This window comes from Tachyglossus aculeatus, chromosome 1 (genome assembly GCF_015852505.1).
Source record: "Tachyglossus aculeatus isolate mTacAcu1 chromosome 1, mTacAcu1.pri, whole genome shotgun sequence".
NCBI classification, from domain to species: Eukaryota; Metazoa; Chordata; class Mammalia; order Monotremata; family Tachyglossidae; genus Tachyglossus; species Tachyglossus aculeatus.
The window spans coordinates 19,412,582-19,436,299 of NC_052066.1; the positions used below are offsets into that span (position 1 = coordinate 19,412,582).

At 46.1% G+C, this 23,718-nt stretch overlaps 1 protein-coding gene across 5 annotated transcripts in view; it reads right to left on the minus strand.

Annotated features, from left to right (window-relative positions):
- The window catches only part of LOC119925252 (F-box only protein 42-like), a 46,481-nt gene that overhangs the window by 18,035 nt on the left and 4,728 nt on the right, over nt 1-23,718 (minus strand). For 3 of the 5 annotated variants that reach the window (XR_005449808.1, XM_038743382.1, XM_038743357.1), the window contains exons 3-4: nt 9,321-9,450; nt 1,038-1,330 (exon numbers count right to left, since the gene is read on the minus strand). Coding sequence is in view for 4 of the 5 variants with exons in the window: in XM_038743382.1 (XP_038599310.1) it covers nt 1,038-1,200 (163 nt within the window). In the remaining variant the exon portion in view is untranslated. Of the gene's footprint in view, nt 1-1,037; nt 1,331-2,592; nt 2,666-9,320; nt 9,451-23,718 lie in introns of those variants that run through there. The other 2 variants (XM_038743374.1, XM_038743368.1) reach the window with 2 other exon arrangements.

The window sequence follows — 23,718 nt, forward strand, 5'->3', positions numbered from 1 at the left end:
TACTGTGTGCAGAGCACTGTACGAAGCGCTTGGGAAGTACAAGTTGGCAACATATAGAGACAGTCCCTACCCAACAGTGGACTCACCGTCTAAAAGGGGGAGACAGAGAACAAAACCAAACATACTAACACAATAAAATAAATAGAATAGATATGTACAAGTAAAATTAATAAATAGAGTAATAAATATGTACAAGCATATATACATATATACAGGTGCTGTAGGGAGTCAGAAGGACCTCGGCTCTAACACCGGCCCCCGATTTGTCTGCTGTGGGACCTTGGACAAGTCATCATCATCATCATCACCAATCGTATTTATTGAGCGCTAACTGTGTGCAGGGCACTGTACTAAGCGCTTGGGAAGTACAAATGGCAACATCTAGAGACAGTCCCTACCCAACAGTGGGCTCACAGTCTAAAAGGGGGAGACAAAACCAAACATACTAACAAAATAAAATAAATAGGATATGTACAAGTAAAATAGAGTAATAAATATGTACAAGCATATATACATATGATGATCATCATCATCAATCGTATTTATTGAGCGCTTACTGTGTGCAGAGCACTGTACTAAGTGCTTGGGAAGTACAAATTGGCAACATCTAGAGACAGTCCCTACCCAACAGTGGGCTCCCAGTCTAAAAGGGGGAGACAAAACCAAACATACTAACAAAATAAAATAAATAGAATAGATATGTACAAGTAAAATAGAGTAATAAATATGTACAAACATATATCCATATTAACTTATATGTGCATCAGTGCCCTCATCTGTAAAATGGGGATTACGACCGAATTTTCTGTGGGACACGGACTGCGTCCGACCTATTTGCCTTGCATCTACTCCAGCGCTCAGTACAGTGCCTGGCTCACGGGAAGCGCTTAACGAATACTGCGCTCAAAAAAAGGACTATGCCAAGGGGGTGGAGGGAGACTTCCACCTCGTTTCATCTGTGGCCCCAGCTCCAGCAGCCCGAGGGAGGGATGGGAGGGTGGGCGCGGGCGGGGAGGACCAGACCGAGGATGGGTTACCTGGGCTGTAGCGCCAGAAGTCGCTCAGACTGCAGGTCCGCCGTCCCCCGTGGAGGTAGACGAAGCCTCCCCAGAGGCAGCAGGCGTGTTTGAAGCGATCGCAGGGGCAGGGCTGACTCTGTGGCAGGGGCTCCCAGGAGCCCCCGCCTAGCTCTGCTGCCATAATGGCAGTGTGACCTCCCACTCCGGCCACTCTTTGGCTGAAGAAAGTCGCTGGCGCACCAAGGCGGGGAGCCCAGAAGCACTAGAACATTGAGGTGGAGGCCGGGAAAGACAGCTTGAGCACTACAGAGCTGGACCAAATGATACAAACACGCACATGGTTGAGTCACAGAGATGCACTACCAGATAATAATAATAATAATGGCATTCATTAAGCGCGTACTATGTGCGAAGCAGTGCTCTAAGTGCTAGGGAGGATACCAGGTGATCGGGTTGTCCCACAGGGGGCTCACGGTCTTGACCCCCATTTGACAGATGAGGGAACGGAGGCGCAGAGAAGTGAAGTGACTTGCCCAAAGCCACCCAGCTGACAGTTGGCGGAGCCGGGATTTGAACCCGTGACCTCTGACTCCAAAGCCCGGGCTCTTTCCACTGAGCCACGATGGCAAATGCAATGCCAATTCACTGCCTACGATCGGGTCATGAAGGGACGTTCAGACTGACATTTGGGAATGGCTCAGAAGTACCAGGTTGTGAGTTCCCCATAATAATAATAATAATAATGTTGGCATTTATCAAGCGCTTACTATGTGCAAAGCACTGTTCTAAGCGCTGGGGAGGTTACAGGGTGATCAGGTTGTCCCACAGCGGGCTCACAGTCTTCACCCCCATTTTACAGATGAGGTAATTGAGGCCAAGAGAAGTGACTTTCCCAAAGTCACACATCTGACAATTGGTGGAGCCGGGATTTGAACCCATGACCTCTGACTCCAAAGCCCGGGCTCTTTCCACTGAGCCATGCTGCTTCTCTAAGGCTGTGTATCCTGAACGCTTCACTCTTCTGGGGCTTCGTACCAGACACTGTACTAAGTGCTAAGGTAGAGACAAAACAATCAGGTCAGACACAGACCCTGCCCCACACAGGGCTCAAGAGAGGGAAAACAGGCATTTAATTCTCATTTTACACATGAAGAGACACGCCCAGAGAAGTTAAATGACCCACCCAAGGTCACACAACAAGGAAGTAACGGTGCTTGGATTAGAACCCAGGTTCTCTGATCTCGGGCCTGGGGTCTTTCCCCTAGGCCACATTATTTTGTGGCCAGCTAGATAAAGAATGAGTCTGGAAGTCAGAAGGACCTGGGTTCTAATCCCAGCTCCACCCCTTGTCTGCTGTGTGACCCCGGGCGTGTCACTTCACTTCTCTGGGCCTCAGTTACCTCATCTGAAAAACGGGGATTAAGACCGTGAGCCTCGTGTGGGAACTGGACTGGGTCCAACATGATAATCTTGTATCTATCCCAGCACTCAGTACAATTCCTGGCACACAGTAAGCGCGTAACAAATACAACGACAACACACTTGGCACAAAACAAAGCACGGGTGATGCAACCTGACAAGCTCTTTGAGTTCTCTGGAGAATCCTCTTTTCAAAGGAGATGTCTCAGAAATGAGAATGGTGGAAACTTGTCCAGGTCTGTGGAAGGATTAGAACACAGAGTCTCTCTCAAGCCCGGGTCTGAGGTACCAAACTGCAGAAATTGGTCAGGTCATCATCATCATCAATCGTATTTATTGAGCGCTTACTATGTGCAGAGCACTGTACTAAGCGCTTGGGAAGTACAAATTGGCAACATATAGAGACAGTCCCTACCCAACAGTGGGCTCACAGTCTAAAAGGGGGAGACAGAGAACAAAACCAAACATACTAACAAAATGAAATAAATAGAATACTGACATTCCCCATACCGCCCTATCCTTCCCTCAGCTGGCACTCTATTCAGCTAAAACTACAACAGCCAAAGGAATCAAAGCTTTCTATCAGTGGGTCAGAATGTGGAATGTGTTTAGTTCTGCCAAAAATGCAGGTTCGTTCATTCATTCAGTCGTGCGTACAGAGCACTTACTGGGTGCAGAGCACTGTACTAAGCGCTTGGAAAGCACAATACTGCAATAAAGAGACAATCACGGCCCACACCGGGTTTACAGTCTAGAAGGGGGGAGACAGGCAGCAAAACAAGTAAACAGGCATCAATATACATAATAATAATAATAATGGCATTTATTAAGTGCTTACTATGTGCCAACCTAGCTCTCTTCCTCCCTTCAAAGCCCTAGTGAGAGCTCACCTCCTCCAGGAGGCCTTCCCAGACTGAGCCCCCTTTTTCCTCTCCTCCTCATCCCCCCATGCCCTACCTGCTTCCGCTCCCCACAGCACCTGTACATGTTTGTACAGATTTATTGCTCTATTTTACTTGTACATATTCACTATTCTATTTTGTTAATGCTGTGCATCTAGCTTTATTTCTATTTATTGTGATGACGTGACACCTGTCCACATGTTTTGTTTTGTTGTCTGTCTCCCCCTTCTAGACTGTGAGCCCACTGTTGGGTAGGGACCGTCTCTATATGTTGCCAACTTGTACTTCCCAAGCACTTAGTCCAGTGCTCTGCACACAGTAAGCGCTCAATAAATACAATCGAATGAATGAATGAATCAGGTAGCCGTTGCCTCCCCCGACCTCAGCCAGACGCTAGTCACAGGTTCCAAAAAACAGGACCCCTCCTAACCCACTCACCTCCAAAAAAGAAAAAAAATCGGAGTTACAGCATGGCCTAGTGGAGTCAGAAGGGCCTGGGTTTTCTAATCCTGGTTCGGCCATTTGTCTGCTTGTGTGGCTTTGGGGAAGTCACTTCACTTCTCTGGGCCTCAGTTACCTCACTTGTAAAATGGGGATTAAGATTGTGAGCCCCGTGTAGTAGAGACCGTGACCAACCTTATTCGCTTGTATCTACTTCAGTGCTTAGTACAGTGCCTTGCACACAGTAAGCGCTTAACAAATACCATAATTATCATCCACCCAACGCTTAGAATGGGCCTGGCCCATAGTAAGCACTTAAGAAATGCTACCATACTAATAATAATGTTGGGCCCCAAAGCTCTATGTCCTAAGTGGTGGGGCCCCATCTCCTGCTTTACCCTCCAGAGACTAAAATGCACACATTCATTCATTCAGTCGTATTTATCATCATCATCATCAATCGTATTTATTGAGCGCTTACTGTGTGCAGAGCACTGTACTAAGCGCTTGGGAAGTACAAGTTGGCAACATATAGAGACAGTCCCTACCCAACAGTGGGCTCACAGTCTAAAAGGGGGAGACAGGGAACAAAACCAAACATAATAACAAAATAGAATAAATAGAATAGATATGTACAAGTAAAATAAATAAATAAATAAATAAATAATAAATAAATCGTATTTATTGAGCGCTTACTGTGTGCTGAGCACTGTACTAAGCACACATGCCCTCCTCCCAAAAGAAAGAGGGGCGTGGGTGTAAGGGAGAGGTTTCATAAGCATTTCGAGGTTTTAGAATGCTGGGAAGACTGTGGGAGCTGAACATGCCATCAATCCAAAGATGGGTCCTGGATAACAATAATAATAATAATAATAATAATAATAATGGCATTTGTTAAGTGCTTACTATGTGCAAAGCACTGTTCTAAGCGCTGGGGAGGATACAAGGTGATCAGGTTGTCCCACTTGGGGCTCACAGTCTTAATCCTCATTTTACAGATGAGAGAACGGAGGCCCAGAGAAGTGAAGTGACTTGCCCAAAGTCACACAGCTGACAATTGGCGGAGCTGGGATTTGAACCCATGACCTCTGACTCCAAAGCCCGGGCTCTATCCAACGAGCCACGCTGCTTCTCTAATGCGATGTGATGATCTGTCCCACCAGGCTCTCACTTGCTTTCCAGTCTCTGTTATTCTCTAATGTCTCATTGTGCCCTCACCCCCAAAGACCCCATCTGTCTCCACCCACTCTCCTCATCCCCCTCCTCCTCCCTGGCACCCTTCTGTGTCACCCTTGGATCTGTACCCTTTAATCAATCATTAAATTGTATTTATTGAGCACTTACTGTGTGCAATATAAACATATAACAGACACATTGCCTGTCCACGAGGAGCTTGAAGCACTCGATAGTCACCGCACCCATAGCCCTTATATCTGTAGTTATGATTTATTTTATTGTCTATAATAATAACGATGGCATTTATTAAGCGATTACTATGTGCAAAGCACTGTTCTAAGCGCTGAAGCACTGTTCTAAGCGCTGAAGCACTATCTTCCCCTCTAGGCTGTAAGCTCCTTGTGGGCAGGGAACACGTCTACCAATTCTGTTATATTGTACTCTCCCAAGCGTACAGTGCTCTGCATAGAATGAGAGCTCAATAAATATTACTAACTGATTAATCGTCTCGACATAGGCCTCATTTCTACCGTACCACAATCTGACCACCACCTTCCAACCTGCCATGTCACCGAAACCCCTCGTCAAGTCAAGCCATCCGGTTGTTCCGGGAAACCCGGATTTGCAGAACCCCATCCCATCAACAGGGCTTCTGGGGAAGACAATCCGAGCCACCAGGATCAAATGGAAGTCGGATGAATCGGCTGCCCCGGGGGGGATTTAAGGAACACCTGGAGGAAGTGAAGAAGACTGGTGATGAAGGAGGACCTGACAAAACAGCAGATATCGCCAATTCCCTCTAGAGCGAAGCTCCTTGTGGACCAGGAATGTGTCTACTAACTCTGTTCTACTGTACTCTCCTAAGTGTAAGCAGCAAGAGCAAGCAGCGTGGCTAGAGCAAGCAGTGTGGCTCAATGGAAAGAGCATGGGCTTTGAGTCAGAGGTCAGGGGTCCAAATCCCGGCTCCGCCACTTGTCAGCTGTGTGACTTTGGGCAAGTCACTTAACTTCTCTGGGCCTCAGTTACCTCATCTGGAAAATGGGGATTAAGACTGTTAGCCCCTTGGGACAACCTGATCACCTTGTAACCTCCCCAGCGCTTAGAACAGTACTTTGCACATAGTAAGTGCTTAATAAATGCCATTATTATTACTATAAGTGCCCAGTATGGTGCTCAGCACACAGCAAGTGCTCAATAGATTGTAGTGCTCAATACTCCTCTAGACTGTAACCTTGTTGTGGGCAGGGACTGCCACCGTTTATTATTCGACTGTACTTTCCCAAGTACTTAGTACAGTGCTCTGCACATAGTAAGCACTCAATAAATACGATTCAATAAATACCACTGATTGTTTGAATTTGGCTGTGCAAGAAGGGTGGTCACCTCCTGGACGAAGGTTCTTCTAAGCTTGTAACCAGAGGCTGTTGCTCTCTATTCTCAGATCTAGGGGCCGGAATGCATGGCCCTAGTGACCCTGTTCAACTTACTCCCGCAAGTGGACACCAACTCCTGCACGTGGACGCCGATCAGTTCCCAGATTTCCGGGCAGGAGTTGGAGCCTTGCCCAGAGATAACCTTGGAAGGCAAGGCACTCATCTGTTCCTCTTGGACAGGGTGATGGCACGAGAGTTCTAAATGCAAGGGTCGGCAAGAAATGATCAATTTTGCAGGGCTAGCCTGCTTCTGGGTGCCTCACCCTTGCCAAGAAGTAGTAATGGTGGTAGTAATAATATTTATTAAGCACTTACCATATGGAGAGCACTTTCCTAAGTGCTAGGAAAGAGTATACACTAGAGCTGTCCCTCGAGGGGCTCACAATCAAATGCCCCATTTTGGTAGTGGGAGTGAGAAAATGGGTTCTGAGGGATGCAGCGTGGCTCAGTGGAAAGAGCCTGGGCTTTGGATTCAGAGGTCACAGGTTCAAATCCCGCCTCTGCCAATTGTCAGCTGTGTGACTTTGGGCAAGTCACTTAACTTCTCTGGGCCTCAGTTACCTCATCTGTAAAATGGGGATGAAGACTGTGAGCCCCCTGTGGGACAACCTGATCACCTTGTAACCACCCCAGTGCTCAGAACAGTGCTTTGCACATAGTAGGTGCTTAATAAATGCCATTATTATTATTATTATTATGCCCTTGGGAGACGAGGTTTTTTGCCCCAAATTAAACTAGGCAATTAACACCTCCTCCTCAATCTCCTGCCACTCTGACTTCCCCCTGTAGCATTAAATGGAGTGAGTTTGGAGCAGTGAAATTATCCATTTCTTTGAGTTCAAAGAATTAAGCATCACAGTGGCAGTGCCTTTATCTGCCTGTGTCATTACCGCTCTCCAGACTCACCCAAACTCCTCTTTAGATTAATATGGTCTACTTGAGGCTGGATAAATCAAATAAATGCTTCCTGCTATGGCAATTCTCTTTTCCCCTCATTTGCTGCCTTTACAAAGAGAGCATGATCCAAAGGAAAGGACCCTTTGCACTTTTATCCTACCCAAAAAACTTGGAGCTTCTGAAGTTTCACCCTTTGGAATATTCATCAGATATACTGGAGCCGGAAGAGAAGATTAGAGTGTCACCTTCTGGAAGAGGACTGCTCTCTAAATTTTTCCAGAAAGTGGGCTCTCTTGTCTTTCCCAAGATGTTCACCAAATCCCTTGATAATCTCTTCCAGCGGCTATGAGCTGTAGAAATGCTTCTCTTTTCATCCTGTATAAAAAGACCGTTAGGTAAGCATTGGTCCCAGCAGTAGGATCTTATCTTTTGAGAGTTGGGTGTTAGGAGCTGAACTGATTCTGAAACCCTGTTCTTTTCCTTCCAAAGTAGCAGTAGTAGTATTTATTAAACCCATATTGTGTGCCCAAAACTGTTCTAAGTGCTGGGAAGGCATACACTAAATCACAGCAGGTTCTTTTCCTCAGAATGTGACCATGGGAATGTCTTTTGTGGGTCCTACAGTTGACTCTACCTAAAAAAGAGACACTGAGTGGACAGTGGGACAAATTTGAAGGTCATATTTTTCATGGTATGTGTTATGTGCTTACTATGTGCCAGGCACTGAACTAAGTGCTGGGGTAGACACAAGATAATGGGGTTGGACACAATCCATGTCCCATGTGAGCCTCACAATCTTAATCCCTATTTTACAAATGAGGTAACTGAGGCACCCTGATCACGGCAGGAGAGTTTGCGAATGCTGATGAAGCTTAGAGCTGTGCCATACAGGGTTACCTATAAATGGCAAGGTCTAAGCCGAAGCGTCAGACAAAGTCAATTCACCTGTGCTAGGCAGCAGTGGCTTGGGAAAGAGTCAAAGGCAGATGATCAAGTGATCAAAACATTGATCAATAACAGTGGCAGAGACTCTTTTACTGCGTGGAACAAGGCAACGGTAAACCACTTCCGTACCTTTACCAATAAAATTCTATGGATACACACACCAGAACAACTTCTTGACAGAAGATGGGATGTTCCAAAGAGGGTGTGTACATGGAGTCACTATGAGTCAGAAATGACTCAGCATTTGAAGAAGAAACTGAGGCACAAGGAAGTTAAATGACCTGTCCAAGGTCACCCAACAGACAAGTGGTGGAGCCAGCATTAGAACCCAGGTCCTTCTAATCCCAAGCCCATGCTCTTTCTTCTGGGCCATGCTGCTTCTCCATGCTAAGCGCTTAGTACAGTGCTCTGCACACTGCAAGCACTCAAAAAATAAGACTGAATGAATGAATTAGATCATAGGTTATTACTTCATAGTATTGCCCTCTAGTTCAAAGATGAGAATGGCTCCATGAGTGTATTTTTGCCAGGGAATCCGTTGCACGCTTGATCCATGAAGAATGAAGATTCCACAAAGATTCAAGATTCATGGAGAAGCAGCGTGGCTTAGTGGAAAGAGCCCGGGCTTGGGAGTCGGAGGTCATGGGTTCTAATCCCAGCTCCACCACTTGTCGGCTGTTTGACTCTGGGCAAGTCACTTAACTTATCTGTGCCTCAGTTACTTCACTTTTAAAATGAGGCTTAAGAGACTGTGAGCCCCGCATGGGACAACCTGATTTCCTTGTATCTACCCTAGTGCTTAGAACAGTGCTTGGCAAATAGTAAGCGCCTAACAAATACCATCATTATTATTATTATCATTATTATTATTATTCAGTCAGGCCCTTTTTCTGGCTCCTTGTGCCTTTTGGGTAAGTACTGCTCGGAAAGCAATGGTTAAGAGGGGAGAGGAATGTCCCAGTGCCAGTGGCCCCTGGGCTTTGCATTGTTTTGATTAGGCATTGGTGGTAATGGGCTGCACTGAGCCATCCACTTTCTCTTCCCGAGTCTCTTGTGCCCAAAAGCACCCACTGCGTTGCAAAGCCTACCTTTGTCAGTCACCTTCTTAATCCAGGATTTTCCGTGATTCGAGTGTCGAAACCGGAGAGCCTTCAAGTGTCTGCTCTACAGGTGATTTGCTCTTTGATCAAGGAGAAACCCAAGCCTCAGTTTCACTGTCTGGAAAAAGGGGGTGTTAGGATGACTAACAATTGCTGTGCACGTACAGTTACTGCTAATTATAGACCAAGTATTTAATAAATGCTAATAGTTGTCAATAAATCTACATCTCCAACCCTGATCTATCTCCCCACTTCCATTCTCACATTTCCTCCTGCCTACAAGAAATCTCTGCTTGGATGTTCTCCCGTCACCTCAAACTTAACATGTCCAAAACAGAGCTCCTTATCTTCCCACCCAAAGCCTGTCCTCCTCATCACTTTCCCTTCATTGTAGACGGCACCACCACCCTTCCTGTCTCACAAGCCTGTGACCTTGGCGTTATCTTTGATTCCTCTCTCTCATTCAACCCACATATTCATTCAATCGTATTTATTGAGCGCTTACTGTGTGCAGAGCACTGTACTAAGCGCTTGGGAAGTACAAGTTGGCAGTATATAGAGACGGTCCCTACCCAACAATGGGCTCACAGTCGTCAATCTGTCACCAAATCCTGTCGGTCCTACCTTCACAACATCGCTAAAATCTACCCTTTTCTCTCCATCCAATCTGCTACCACGTTAATACACTCATCCTAACCTAAGTGGAAAACTGCATCATTCATTCAATCCTATTTATTGAGTGCTTACTGTGTGCAGAGCACTGTACTAAGCACATCAGCCTCCTTGCTGACCTCCCAGCCTCCTGTCTCTCCCCACTCCAGTCCATATTTCACCCTGATGCCCGGATCATTTTTCTACATAAACTTTCAGGACATGTCACCCTGTTCCTCAAAAACCTCCAGTGGTTGCCCATCTGCCTCCATATCTAACAAAAACTCCTCACCATTGGTTTTAAAGCATTCCATCACCTTACCCCCTCCTACCTCACTTCACTTTTCTCCTTCTACAACCCAGCCCGCATACTTTGCTCCTTTAGTGCTAACCTTCTTTTTCACTGTGCCTCAACCTTGTCTATCTCGCCACTGATCCCCTGCCCAAGTCCTGCCTCTGGCCGGGAACGCCCTCCCTCCTCATATCCCACAGACAATGACTCTCCCCCCCTTTAAAACCTTATTGAAGACACATCTCTTCCAAGAGGCCTTTCCAGACTAGGCCCCGCTTTTCCTCATCTCCCACTCCCTTTTGCATCACTCTGACTTGCACCCTTTGCACTCCCCCATCCCAGCCCCACTGAACTTATGTCCACATTTGTAATTTTATTTATTTGAATTGGTGTCTGACTCCCCTGCTCTAGACTGTGAGCTCACTGTGGGTAGGGAATCATCATCAATCGTATTTATTGAGCGCTTACTGTGTGCAGAGCACTGTTGTTTATTCTTGTATTGTACTTTCCCAAATGCTTAGCACAGTGCTCTACACACGGTCAGTGCTCAATAAATTCGATTGAATTGAAGAAATGAATGAATGCTGAAGTAGAAACAAGCTATTCAGGTAGGGGGTTTTCATGCTTTTTATTAAGCACTTATTACGTACCGGGCACTGTACTAACCACTGGGGTACAGTCGAGATAATCAGACCGGACACAGTCCATTTGTCACATGGGGAGTCAGTCTTAAGATGAGATAACTGAGGCACTGAGAAATTATCCTGCAGAGTCAGGATTAGAACCCAGGTCCTGCAGAATGGTCTGTGCTTTTTCCATGAGGCCTCGGCTGCTTCACTTCATGGTGCTCTGCAGTCACAGGTCCTCAATCAACTATTTCTACTACTACATTTAACAGAGGAAAAAGCCGAGATGCTAAAAGCTCAAATGACTTTTTCCGGAGCTACGGGAAAAATTCGAAAGGCACTTGTTCCTGCCTTTGAGGCCTACTTCCGCTTCACCTTGCACTGAGTTGCCTGGATACCAAAAGCCAACTCCCTCGTAAAGTCAAGGAAAAATCCAGAAGCAATGATTTATTCCACCCCAGTATGGATACAATTTTGAAATGCTCTTCAAAAGACATCAGCTAGAAGGAACACGTAAGAGTTATCTCGAAATAAAAATGAATTCCAGTTCATTCCGACAATAAGGATACAACAAATATTTAAGGTACTTACTTCTTGCCCTTTACCCTAGAACACTGAGGACGAGGAGAAGGGTCAAGATACTAATCTACCATATGCTGATGAGAAGGCAATCCTGTGACTCGCCAACTGAGAGTTTTGGGTAAAAAGCAATTTCACTCCAGATACTTACACCCTGTATGAATCAATTGATGGCATTTAACGAGAACTTACAGTGTGCAGAGCACTGTACTAAGCGCTTGGGAGAGTACAATACAACAGAGACGGTAGACACATTCCATGCCCACAAGGAGTTTCTGGTCTAAGAGGGGGCAACAATCAAATGCTATTCTATTTATTTTCTTAATGATGTGCATTAAGAAAATGAGTGCATTAATGAGAAGCAGCATGGCTCAGTGGAAAGAGCACGGACTTGGGAGTCAGAGGTCACGGGTTCTAATCCCGACTCTCCCACATGTCTGCTGAGTGACCTTGGGCAAGTCACTTAACTTCTCTGAGCCTCAGTTACCTCATCTGTAAAATGGGGGTTAAGACTGTGAGCCCCACGTAGGATAACGTGATCACCTTGTATCCCCCCAGAGCTTAGAACAGTGCTTTGAACATAGTAAGCGCTTAACAAATGCCATTATTATTATTATTATTATTATTATTAAATGCATGCCTAAATAATGAATAATGAACAAATTCACACTCTTGATAGGAGGATTAAATCCTCCTTAATCTCAGAGCTACACCGCATAGCGAGTGGACGTAACTGGGAAGGAGTGGAAATGAACCCAAAACATTAAAGTGGGAAACAGAAAAATTAAAAAGGGCTATCAAGAAAAGAATCAAGAGATTACAATGTTAATAAGAACAAAATGAACATGTAAGAAGAGTGGTGTGTGATTCACAAAGTACTCCTAGAATGGCCCTCTCGCTTCTCTTTGTCAACCTTTTTCTCTTTAAATTCATGAAGTCTTCCCTTAATTCCATCTATCATCAGTGAATCCCTACCTCAATGCAATTTTTATGTTTGTCATTTTTAGTTTGGGGTGCCTTTTTATTTGTCTCACCTTATCATCATCATCATCAATTATATTTATTCAGCACCTTCTGAATGCAAAGAATTGTGCTAGTGAGGTATCTTCATTTGTGTCTGTGGGCACGTGTATCTGTTTCTCCCATTAGACTGACTATAAATTCCTCAAAAACAGGGACGGCATTGGGATCTTCCTTTGCTAATCAATGTTCTTTGCCCAGAAAAGCTCATCTTCCCTCCCAAAACTTTCCCTCTCTGATACCATCACCATTTTCCCTGTCTCAGAGGCCTGCAATCGGGGACTCGTCTTCTAATCCTTTCATTTTTTAAAATCTCATATTCAATCAATTGAATCCCTTCTGATCTCCCAACCTTCTGTCCCTCCCCGCTTCAGTCTACACTTCACTCAGTATGTCTTGCTTCTGTTGTACTTTCCAAAGCATTTAGTTCAATACATTGCACTCAGTAAGCGCTGCATTAACTCCTTATTACTAATTCTACTGATTATATAGGAATAAATAAATAAATTTTATAGGAATAAATAAATTTATTTATTTATTTTACTTGTACATATCTATTCTATTTATTTTATTCTGTTGGTATGTTTGGTTTTGTTCTCTGTCTCCCCCTTTTAGACTGTGAGCCCACTGTTGGGTAGGGCCTGTCTCTATATGTTGCCAACTTGTACTTCCCAAGCGCTTAGTACAGTGCTCTGCACACAGTAAGCGCTCAATAAATACGACTGATGATGATTGATGATGAAGCACTTAAATACAACAATTATTCATTTTAATTACTAATTATAATAACTGTAATATTTGTTAAGTGCCTACTATCTGTCAAGCACTGTTCTCAATGCTGGGGAAGTTACAAGATAATCAGGTCAGACACAGTCCCTGTCAGACACAGAGCTCACATTCTAAATAGGAGGGAGAACACGCACTGAATCCCTATTGTACAGATGGGGAAACTGAGGCACAGAGAAGTTAAGTGACTTGCCCAAGTTCACACAGCAGGTACATGGTCTCCCTCTGACTTAAGACTGTGGGCCCCATGAGGGACGGGGACTATGTTTGACCCAGCTGACTGTTTGACACATACTAAGCGCTTAACGAGTACCACCAAAAAACACGATGGAATTGGGATTAGAACAAGGTCCGCTGGCCCTCAGGCCCGTGCTCTTTCCACTAGGCCACACTCCTCAATCTCAGGCTAAAAAGCAGCGTGGCTTCGTGGATAGGGCACAGGCCTGGGAATCAGAAGCACTGGGCTTTAATCCCGGCTCCCCCATACATATGCTGTGTGACCTTGGGCAAGTCACTTAACTTTTATGGGCCTCAGTTACATCATCTATAAAATGGGGATTAAAAGTGGGAGCCCCATGGGGGACAGGGACTGTGTCCAACCTGATTAACCTGCATCTACCTCGGTGCTTAGAACTGTGCTTGGCACATAAGGCCTTACTGAGAGCTCACCTCCTCCAGGAGGCCTTCCCAGACTGAGCCCCTTCCTTCCTCTCCCCCTCGTCCCCCTCTCCATCCCCCCATCTTACCTCCTTTCCTTCCCCACAGCACCTGTATATATGTTTGTACATATTTATTACTCTATTTATTTAGCTTGTACATATCTATTCTATTTATTTTATTTTGTTATTATGTTTGGTTTTGTTCTCTGTATCCCCCTTTTAGACTGTGAGCCCACTGTTGGGTAGGGACTGTCTCTGTATGTTGCCAATTTGTGCTTCCCAAGCGCTTAGTACAGTGCTCTGCACATAGTAAGCGCTCAATAAATACGATTGATGATGATGATGATTTAACAAGTACCATTATTATTACTATTATTATTATTGAGATGCAAGCAAACGGTACTGCAATTGGGCTATTATATTCACCTAGAATGTTTGGCTATATAGGACTCATCTCAAGAAAAAGGCTCAGAATCTCGGACGGAGGAACCACTAAATACAAGCAGGTTGCAGTTCCAATATACCGGACCTTCGCTTTCTCCTGAAAACGACCGCTCTTGGGATGCGTGCGTGTTGCGGGGAGGAAGAGATAAATAGCTGAAGTCAACTTTCTCAGGCCTAACGCTGAGTTGTCCCTGTGTCACTCTGCCCCTCCCCTTCATTCTTCAAGGTTTGGTCTTCTGATGTTGGAATAGTTAGTGACATGAGAGGGAGTGAGTCCCAAAGCCAAGGGTAGGGCCTTGCCCAACCATAAAATGTGAAATCCTCAGAAAGAAAGGGATCCATTCTTCCACGCTCTTGGTGTTACCGTGGGGTTATTTACCACAAGCAGGTTGAACGACAAAATGTTTATCATTGGGAAATAAGGTTTGTGGTTGGATGCGAAGGAACCACAAAAAAGCCCACACCCCCTGCATATCCCACAAACCCTCCAGGAAGAAGCACAGAGGATCTCCACAAGTCCCCAGACAAAGCCCAGTCTCATCAAAAGTTCATTTTGTTTCTGAGCTGAGGAGAGTCATGCTGCAGAACAGCTGCTGAAGGAAAATGTCGCAACTAGTTTCTTTCAATCGTATTTGTTGAGTGCTCGCTATGTGCCAGGCATTATACTAAGCAATATTTTTTGGTGTTTCTTTGGCAAATCCAGTTCAAAACTGCCAATGTGGCACACAATCCCATTTGTTAGTGACTGGGTAAAGGGTTCATCAATAGAGAGAAGCCCGTGATGCAGAGTAATTGACTAGCACCAGAAAGGCAGAAGAATGGCTTACTGGAAAGAGCCCAGGCTTGGGACTCAGAGGTCATGCGTTCTAATCCCGGCTCCGACCACATAATAATAATAATAATAATAATGGTATTTGTTAAGCGCCTACTATATGCAAAGCACTGTTCTAAGCGCTGGGGAGGTTAGAAGGTGATCAGGGTGTCCCACGGGGGGCTCACAGTCTTAATTCCCATTTCACAGATGAGGTAACTGAGGCACAGAGAAGTTAAGTGACTTGCCCAAAGTCACACAGCTGACAGTTGGCACAGCTGGGATTTGAACCCGTGACCTCTGACTCCAAAGCCCGGGCTCTTTCCACTGAGCCACGCTGCTTCTGTGTGACTTTGGGCAAGTCATTTAACTCCTCTGTGCCTCAGTTACCCCATCTGTAAAATGGGGATTAAGACTGTGAGCCCCACGTGGGACAACCTGATTACCTTGTATCCACTGCAGTGCTTAGAACAGTGCTTGGCACGTAGAAAGCGCTTAACAAATATGATTATTATTAATTGACGGAGTAGTGCAGTCATGCATCTCGAGTAGCAAAACTAACCAATAATTTCAGGACCTGGAGAGATCAGAATCATTACTGGGTCACTACTTTTATCCCTCCAGAGCAGAAAGGTCTATATTTTTCGGGCAGATCTCTGTCAATGGCACCAAACCCCCCAGTAGTACTTCTCAGTACATTTTCGGAGCTACTCCCCCTTGCTTTCCTTGAGTGGTGGTAGTAGCAAAGCACTTTCTGGGTGCAGAGCACTGTACTAAGTGCTGGGAAAGAATATACAAGTGTAGCTTTCCCTCGATGGGCTCACAATCCCCTTTTTGCTAGGGGGAGTGAGAAAACTCGTTCTGAGATGATGCCCTTAACAAAAGAGGCTTCTTCAAATAAGCGCTTAGTACAGTGCTCTGCACACAGTAAGTGCTCAATAAATACGATTGAATGAATTCATTCATTCAATCGTATTTATTGAGTGTGTCTTCTAGACTGTGAGCCCGCTGTTGGGTAGAGACCGTCTCTATATGTTGCCGACTTGGACTTCCCAAGCACTTAGTACAGTGCTCTGCACACAGTAAGCACTCAATAAATACGATTAAATGAATGAATAAATGCTTCCTGTGTGGCTCAGAAGCAGTGTGGCTCAATGGAAAGAGCATGGGCTTTGGAGTCAGAGGTCATGGGTTCTAATCCTGGCTCCGCCAACTGTCAGCTGTGTGACTTTGGACAAGTCACTTAACTTCTCTATGCCTCAGTTACCTCATCTGTAAAATGGGGATGAAGACTGTGAGCCCCACGTGGGACAATCTGATCACCTTGTATCCTCCCCAGTGCTTAGAACAGTGCTTTGCACATAGTAAGCACTTAACAAATGCCATTATTATTATTATTATTCTTAAGCACTTGGGAGAGTACACATTCCCTGCCCACAAAGAGCTTGCTTGCCCCAGTCTTGCCTCAAATTAAACTAGGTGATTAACACCTCCCCTCTTGTGGATCTTGCGGAGAGGGCTTGGGGCAATGAAATTATCACTATCTTTGAGTCTAAGCAATTAGACATCACAATGGCAATGCCTTTATCTGTCTGTATCACTACAGTGCTCCAGCCTCACCCAAGCTTCTCTTTAGGTTGCTTAATATGGTCCACTTGAGGCTCGATCAGTCCATCCATTAATGACATTTATTGAGTGCTTACTATGTACAGAGTTCTGTTCTAAGTGCTTGGGAGAGTACAGTACAAGAGAATAAGCAGACACGTTCCCTGCCCACAATGAGCTTACAGTTTGGGAGGGGGGGGGGGGGGCGGGGGAGAGAGTCAGCCAGTCAATCGTATTCATTGAGTCCTTACTGTGCACAGAGCACTGTATTAAGCGCTTGGGAGAGTGCAATACAACAATATAGCAGACGCATTCCCTGACCACAACGAGCTTACCGCCTAGAGGGGGAAACAGGCATTAAAATGGGAATGGGAGAGGGAATGAAAAAGGGAGCAAGTCACAGTGATACAAAAACGAGTGGGAGAAGAGAAAAGAAGGGCTTAGGGAAGGCCTCCTGGAGGAGATGTGCCTTCAATAAAGCTTTAAAGGTGGGGAGAGTCATAATATGAATAATGATAAATAAATCAAATGCTTCTGGAAAATAATAATAATAACAGTATTTGTTAAGCGCTTACTATGTGCAAAGTACTATTCTAAGCGTTGGGGAGGTTACAAGGTGATCAGGTTGTCCCATGGGGGGCTCACGGTTTTAATCCCCATTTTACAGATGAAGTAACTGGGGCCCAGAGAAGTGAAGTGACTTGCCCAAAGTCACACAGCTGACAGTTGGTGGAGCCGACGTTTGAACCCATGACCTCTGACTCCAAAGCCCGGGCTCTTTCCACTGAGCCACGCTGCCTCTCAACAATTTCATATGAAAACAATTTCACAGACCAACCCTCTTCAGACACTGCATCCTGTCAATCTCAAGGTTTCACTTGAAGTCCGCCCTTCCTCCCTCCACTGGCAGGGAGGTGTTCAGCAGAGCGAAGACGTTCTTCAGGGGGCCTCAGGACACTCTTCTCACCTGCTCCTGCTGCCTGAGGTCCAGAGGAGCCACTATCTACCATAATTGTTGTGTCCCCTAAACTGCTTGAAGTGCTGCTTCTGCCTACAGCTTGAAACCCTGGGGCCCAATTTCCCCATCCCAGCCCACCCGGGCCCATGCCCGACCCTACCTGTATCCCGCTCAGCCCAGCCCGGGAGCTGTCCTCCTTTCTGTAATCACATATTTCCCCCTCTAGACTGTAAGCAGCGAACATATCTACCAACCCTGCTACCCTGCACTGTCCAGTAAGTGCTCAAGAAATACCATTGATTGATTTCTTCCTGCCTTCAGGACATCTCTACCTTAGATGCCCCCGCCGACATGTCAAGCTTAACATGTCCAAAACTGAACTTTGCATCTTCCCACTCCAACCTCCTCCTCCCAACGACTTTCTCCACAATACTGACAGACACCACCATCCTCTGTTCTCGCCAGTCCTTATCCTTGGCCCTCTCCTTGACTAGTCACTCTCCAATCAATCGATTGTATTTGAGTGCTCCCTGTGTGTAGAGCACTGTACTAAGCATTTGGGAAAGCATAATACAACAGAATTAGCAGACGTGTTCCCTGCCCATAACGAGCTTATGGTCTAGAGGGGGAGACAGACAACTCGCTTACTCATCAGTCACTAAAGCATGTCGATTCCATCACCACGGCATCTCCAGATTTTGCTTCTTCTTCTCCATCCAAACTGCTACCACACAAGGGCAAGCACTTATATCCCATCTTGACTGGTGCATTCACCTCCTAGCTGACCTCCCTGCCTCCAGACTCCCCAGTCCATACTTAACTCTGTTGTCCGGATCATCTTTCTAAAAAAATCATTCGGTGTATGTCTCCCACCTCCTTAAGTAACGCCAATGGTTGCCCAGCCATTTCCACCACAAGCAGAAAATCCTATCAGATTCAAACTCCTAATCATCAGGTTTGACAAAGCACTCAGTCCATCAGCTCTCCCCCTCCTACCTTACCTTGTTGATTTCCTTCTATAACTCAGTCCGTATGTGTCACTCCTCTAATGCCAGCCTACGCACTGTACCTTGATCTCGTCTATCTCACCACCAACCCCTTGCCCACGTCCTCCCTCCGGCCTGGAACTCCCTCCCACTTCACATAATAATAATAGTAATGATGGCATTTGTTAAGCGCTATGTGCAAAGCACTGTTCTAAGCGCTGGGGAGGATACAAAGTGATCAGATTGTCCTGCGTCGGGCTCACAGTCTTCATCCCCATTTTACAGATGAGGTAACTGAGGTACAGAGAAGCTAAGTGACTTGCCCAAGGTCACACAGCTGACAATTGGTGGAGCTGGGATTTGAACCCATGACCTCTGACTCCAAAGCCCGGGCTCTTTCCATTGAGCCAAGCTGCTTCACATGTGACAGACCACCACTCTCCCTACCTTCAAAGCACATCTCCACCAAGAGGCCTTCCCCGATTAAGTCCTCCTACTGTCTCACCCTTCTGTTGTCTATGTCTTTGGACCTCTATCTTTCAAATACCTTATGTTCACCCCGCCTTCAGTCCCATGGCACTTATACACTTAACTGTGATTTATTTTAACGTCTCCTGCTCTAGACTTGAAGCTCCTTGTGGACAGGGGACATATCTACCACCTCTGTTGTACTGCCCTCTCTTAAAAGCTTAGTACCATGCTCTGTTCACAGTAAGCACTCAAATAAATACCTGATTGACTGATTTGAGGCACTCCATCAGCTTTCTCCCGTTCATTTATCCTCACTCCTCTCCAACTACAATCCAGCCCACACACTTCACTTAATACCAACTTACTCAGGGTCCCTTGCTCTCATCTCTGACACCATCCACCCCTCGCTCACACCCTCCCTCCTACCCCTCCAACAGACCAGCACTCTCCTCATCTTCGAAGCCCTCCTAAAATCCTATCTCTTTCAGCAAGCCTTCCTGGACTAAGTTCTCTTCCCTCCACTCCATAATCTCTCCCTGACGCCTCCACCGACTCTGGCATTCCCTTCCAACCCCACCCAACAGTACCTCTGTATATACCCTTATACTCAGTTGCTTCCCTTACCTGTAATTAATTTTAATGTCTGTCTCTCCCCGTTAGCCTGTGAGCTCACTGAGAGTAGGGCTCACAGGTACTGTATTGTACTCTCCCAAGCCCTCGGTACAATGCGCTGCACAACTTAAGCACTAAATAAATACTACTGATTGATTGAGCATTTATTTTTAAGTGCATGGGCCAAAAAGGGGATGGGCTTTATAAGGGGAGGTGGGAGGAATGAGAAGGATATGGCTTGGCCAAGGAACCTAGCAGCCTCTGGAAAGCTCGCATTCATTCATTCAGTCGTATTTATTGAGTGCTTCCTGTGTGCAGGGCACTGTATTAAGCACATGGGAAAGTACAACACAACAGTAAACAGTGACATTCCCTGCCCACAATGAGCTTACAGTCTAGAGGTGGGGAGATAGACATCAATACTAATAAATAAAATTTTAGATATGTATATAAGAGCTGTGGGGCTGGGAGGGGGGAAGAAAAGCAACAGTAATAGTAGTAGTAATAGCAATGGCATTTATTAAGCACCTATTGAATGGAATGCACTGAATTAAGTGCTTGAAAACCACAACAGAAACACAAGACACGGTCCCTGCCCACATGGAGTTTACACTCTAAGTGCGGGGGCTGGGTGGGAGGGGAGATAAACCTAGAGGTATCAATGACCCTATTGCTGTGGATGGACATAAATAAATAAATGCCTGATAACAAAATGGCCTGACTTGAGGAATCTCTTCAGCCCGGTTTGGAAGCTCTCAGTATCGCCAGAGGCCTGGGCAAGGCTGGGATTCCAGTCTACAGCTGGGGATGAAGGCAATGGCTTCATCTCCACAGATGGAAACTCAGGCACAAGTGGGGTTACCATCTTGGCGGGCGTAGCGGCCCAAGCAAACCGGAAAGAGTTTGAGGAACCCTTTCGGGAGCATTGTCAAGCAGGAAAGCTGCCCTACAGGCCCACGGTAAATGCTTCATCATCATCAATCGTATTTATTGAGCGCTTACTGTGTGCAGAGCACTGTACTAAGCGCTTGGGAAGTACAAGTTGGCAACATAAATGCTTCAGCTGACTGTGTTACTGACCACAAGTGTGAATGTCACGGAGGGAATCTTCTGCACATTCTGTCCAGGAAAAAGCAGAGGGCACCTGTAGTCCGCAGCCCGGGACCAATTTTTCAGTTTGGCAGGGAGCAATCCAGGCTAATGGTCAGTCAGTCAGTCAGTCAGTCGTATTTACTGAACGCTTACTGTGTGCAGAGCACTGTACTAAGCGCTGTACTGCTCCTACCTTCATCCCAACAGGAGAATCCAAATGGGTCAGCCGTGGGCAGCCCAGCACAGCTCCTGAAGACAAGCCTGAGCCAGACTCTGACCTCAATGAGCTCTGACCACAGAACTGCCTCCATTTCAGCCTGCGCATTGGATGCAAGTGGCGAGATATCACAACACTGTGGTTTTCTGTTAGAAAATTTTCTAAGGTTCCCCTTCCCGGACACTTCTATTTCTTGAAGGCAAGAACCACGTCTCCTTCCACCTCTAGACTGCAAGCTTGTGTGGGCAGGGAATATGTTTGTTTATTAGCATATTAGTACAGGGCTTTGTACATAGTAAGTGCTCAATAAATATGACTGAATGAATGAATAAACCTCTCTAAAACTGGACATGGTGATGATCATGGAAGTTAGGAGAAGCACTGTTTTGCCCCTAGAAGTTGACCTAATGTAGCCCCTGTCCCACAGCTTAATAGGATTCACCGCTTAAAAAGGGTGGGGAACAGGTATTAAATCCCCATTTGACAGATAAGGAAACTGAGGTACACAGAAGTTAAAAGACTGGCCCAAGGTCACACAGCAGGCATGTGAGATAGCTGGGATAAGAACCAGGTCCTCTGATTCCCAGGCTTGTGCTCTTTCCACTAGACTACACTACTTCTCAGGGCTAGTCTGGCAAATACAGGGCCTGGGTTTCATTAAATCTTATTTATTGAGCATTTACTGCGTGCAGAGCACTGTACTAAGCGCTTGGAAAGTACAAATTAGTGAGTGTGACAGCTACACAGGAGGAAGGATCAGAGATTGCTGCTCCAACCCTCTCTCCCACCTCTTCCAACCACAGCTCCCATAGGATTAGTAAATGGGCAGCAATGTGGTCCCCTGCCCCTTCCTCTCTCCAGATCATCTAGTAAAAATAATAATAATAATGGCATTTGTTAAGTACTTATTATGTGCCAAGCACTGTACTAAGTGCTGGGGTGGCTACAAGCAAATCGTGTTGGACACAGTCCCCGTCCCATGCGGGGCTCACAGTCACAATCCCCATTTTACAGATGAGGTCACCAAGAAGTTAAGTGATTTGCCCAAGGTCACAAAGCAGACAAGTGGCAGAGCCGGGATTAAAACCCATGACCTTCTAATTCCCAGGCCCATGTTCTAATCACTACTCCATGCTCCTTCTCCAAAATTAGAGAGCCAGGATTTTTTCACACAGCGGTCTGGTGGCCATGTGATCTCCTCCCTTCCCTCCCCACTCCATCACGGTGACTCATGTTCTCAGAGGAAAACAGACTATTTCTTCCAACTCCTTCTCCCTTCTCTGTAAACACACCCATTGTACCATTTTGCTAAAAACTCCCTTTGTTCATGAGGTGCCTCGCCCATTCCCAGATCCAAACCACATCGGCAACCTTAACCAGGGCTTCGCGAACCACTTGAAAGGGAACAAAAACAGACACCTGGTGAAAACCTTCAAATGCTCAAGCTCTCACGCCCAGGATCCCCTCTCTGCTGATGAGCTGAATTCTTGGATATGAGACAGCTTTATCACCCCATTACACGAGCGCCTTGTTCAAGAATCCCTTCTCCTGACAGCTTCTTTGCTGTGACATCTGATCCGTTTATTGCCAGAGCTGAGAGGGCGGGCCACAATGCTGTCATTTCCCTCTCCTGGCACGACCCTTCCACCTTCCGCCAATACTTCCTTGAACACGGACTAGATGTAGCAATCTAGCATGGACACAAATGCCTTGGGAGGAGAGAATGGCTTCTTGAACTAAGGGGGCAAGCTACATTAAAGGAAATGGAGGTTGCTGAGAGCCGCCCGGAGCATTTAGTACAGCGCTTTACCCCCAGCAAGCGCTCAATAAGAAGCAATAAGAAGCGCTCAGGAGAAGCAGCATGGCAAAGTGAATAGGGCAGAAGGAGTCAGAAGGTCGTGGGTTCTAAACCCAGCTCCACCCGGGTGCATGACCTTGGGCAAGTCACTTTAGTCTGGGCCTCGGTCACCTCCCTTGTAAAATGGAGAGTGAGATTGTGAGCCCCATGTGGGATAGGGACCGTGTCCGACCTGATTTGCTTGTATCCACCCCAGTGCTCAGTACAGTGTCTCGCACATAGTAAGCACTTAACACGTACCATAATTATTATTATTATAAATACCACTGATTGACTGAGAGGTTCTGGGGGGGGGGGATGTCCTTTTACTTCCATTTCTCTACTCGGATTGGTATTGAGCGGCTCTTTGCCTTGGAGCAGATTAGAGCAGGCCAGCAGAATTAGGGCACTACTGGGAGCCCCGCGGCCCACCCTCAGGTGGCCAACCCCGGTGCCCCAGATCGGGGTCTCTAGAGAGGTGGTGCTCCCTTGGCCCTGCCCAGGTGCAGGAGTTTGAAGCGACACAGCCCAAATCTTACCTTGGGCATCTCTTCATCATTGGCATTTATCGAGTGCCTACTAAGGCACTATACTCAGCGCTTGGGAAAGTACAATACAACGGAATGGGTAGAAACATTCCTTGCCCAGGAGGAGCTAAAAGACTCTCTCCATCACTAAATGGTATTTATCGAGCACTTACTGTGTGCAGAGCACTGGAGGAAGCGTTTGGGGGACTACAA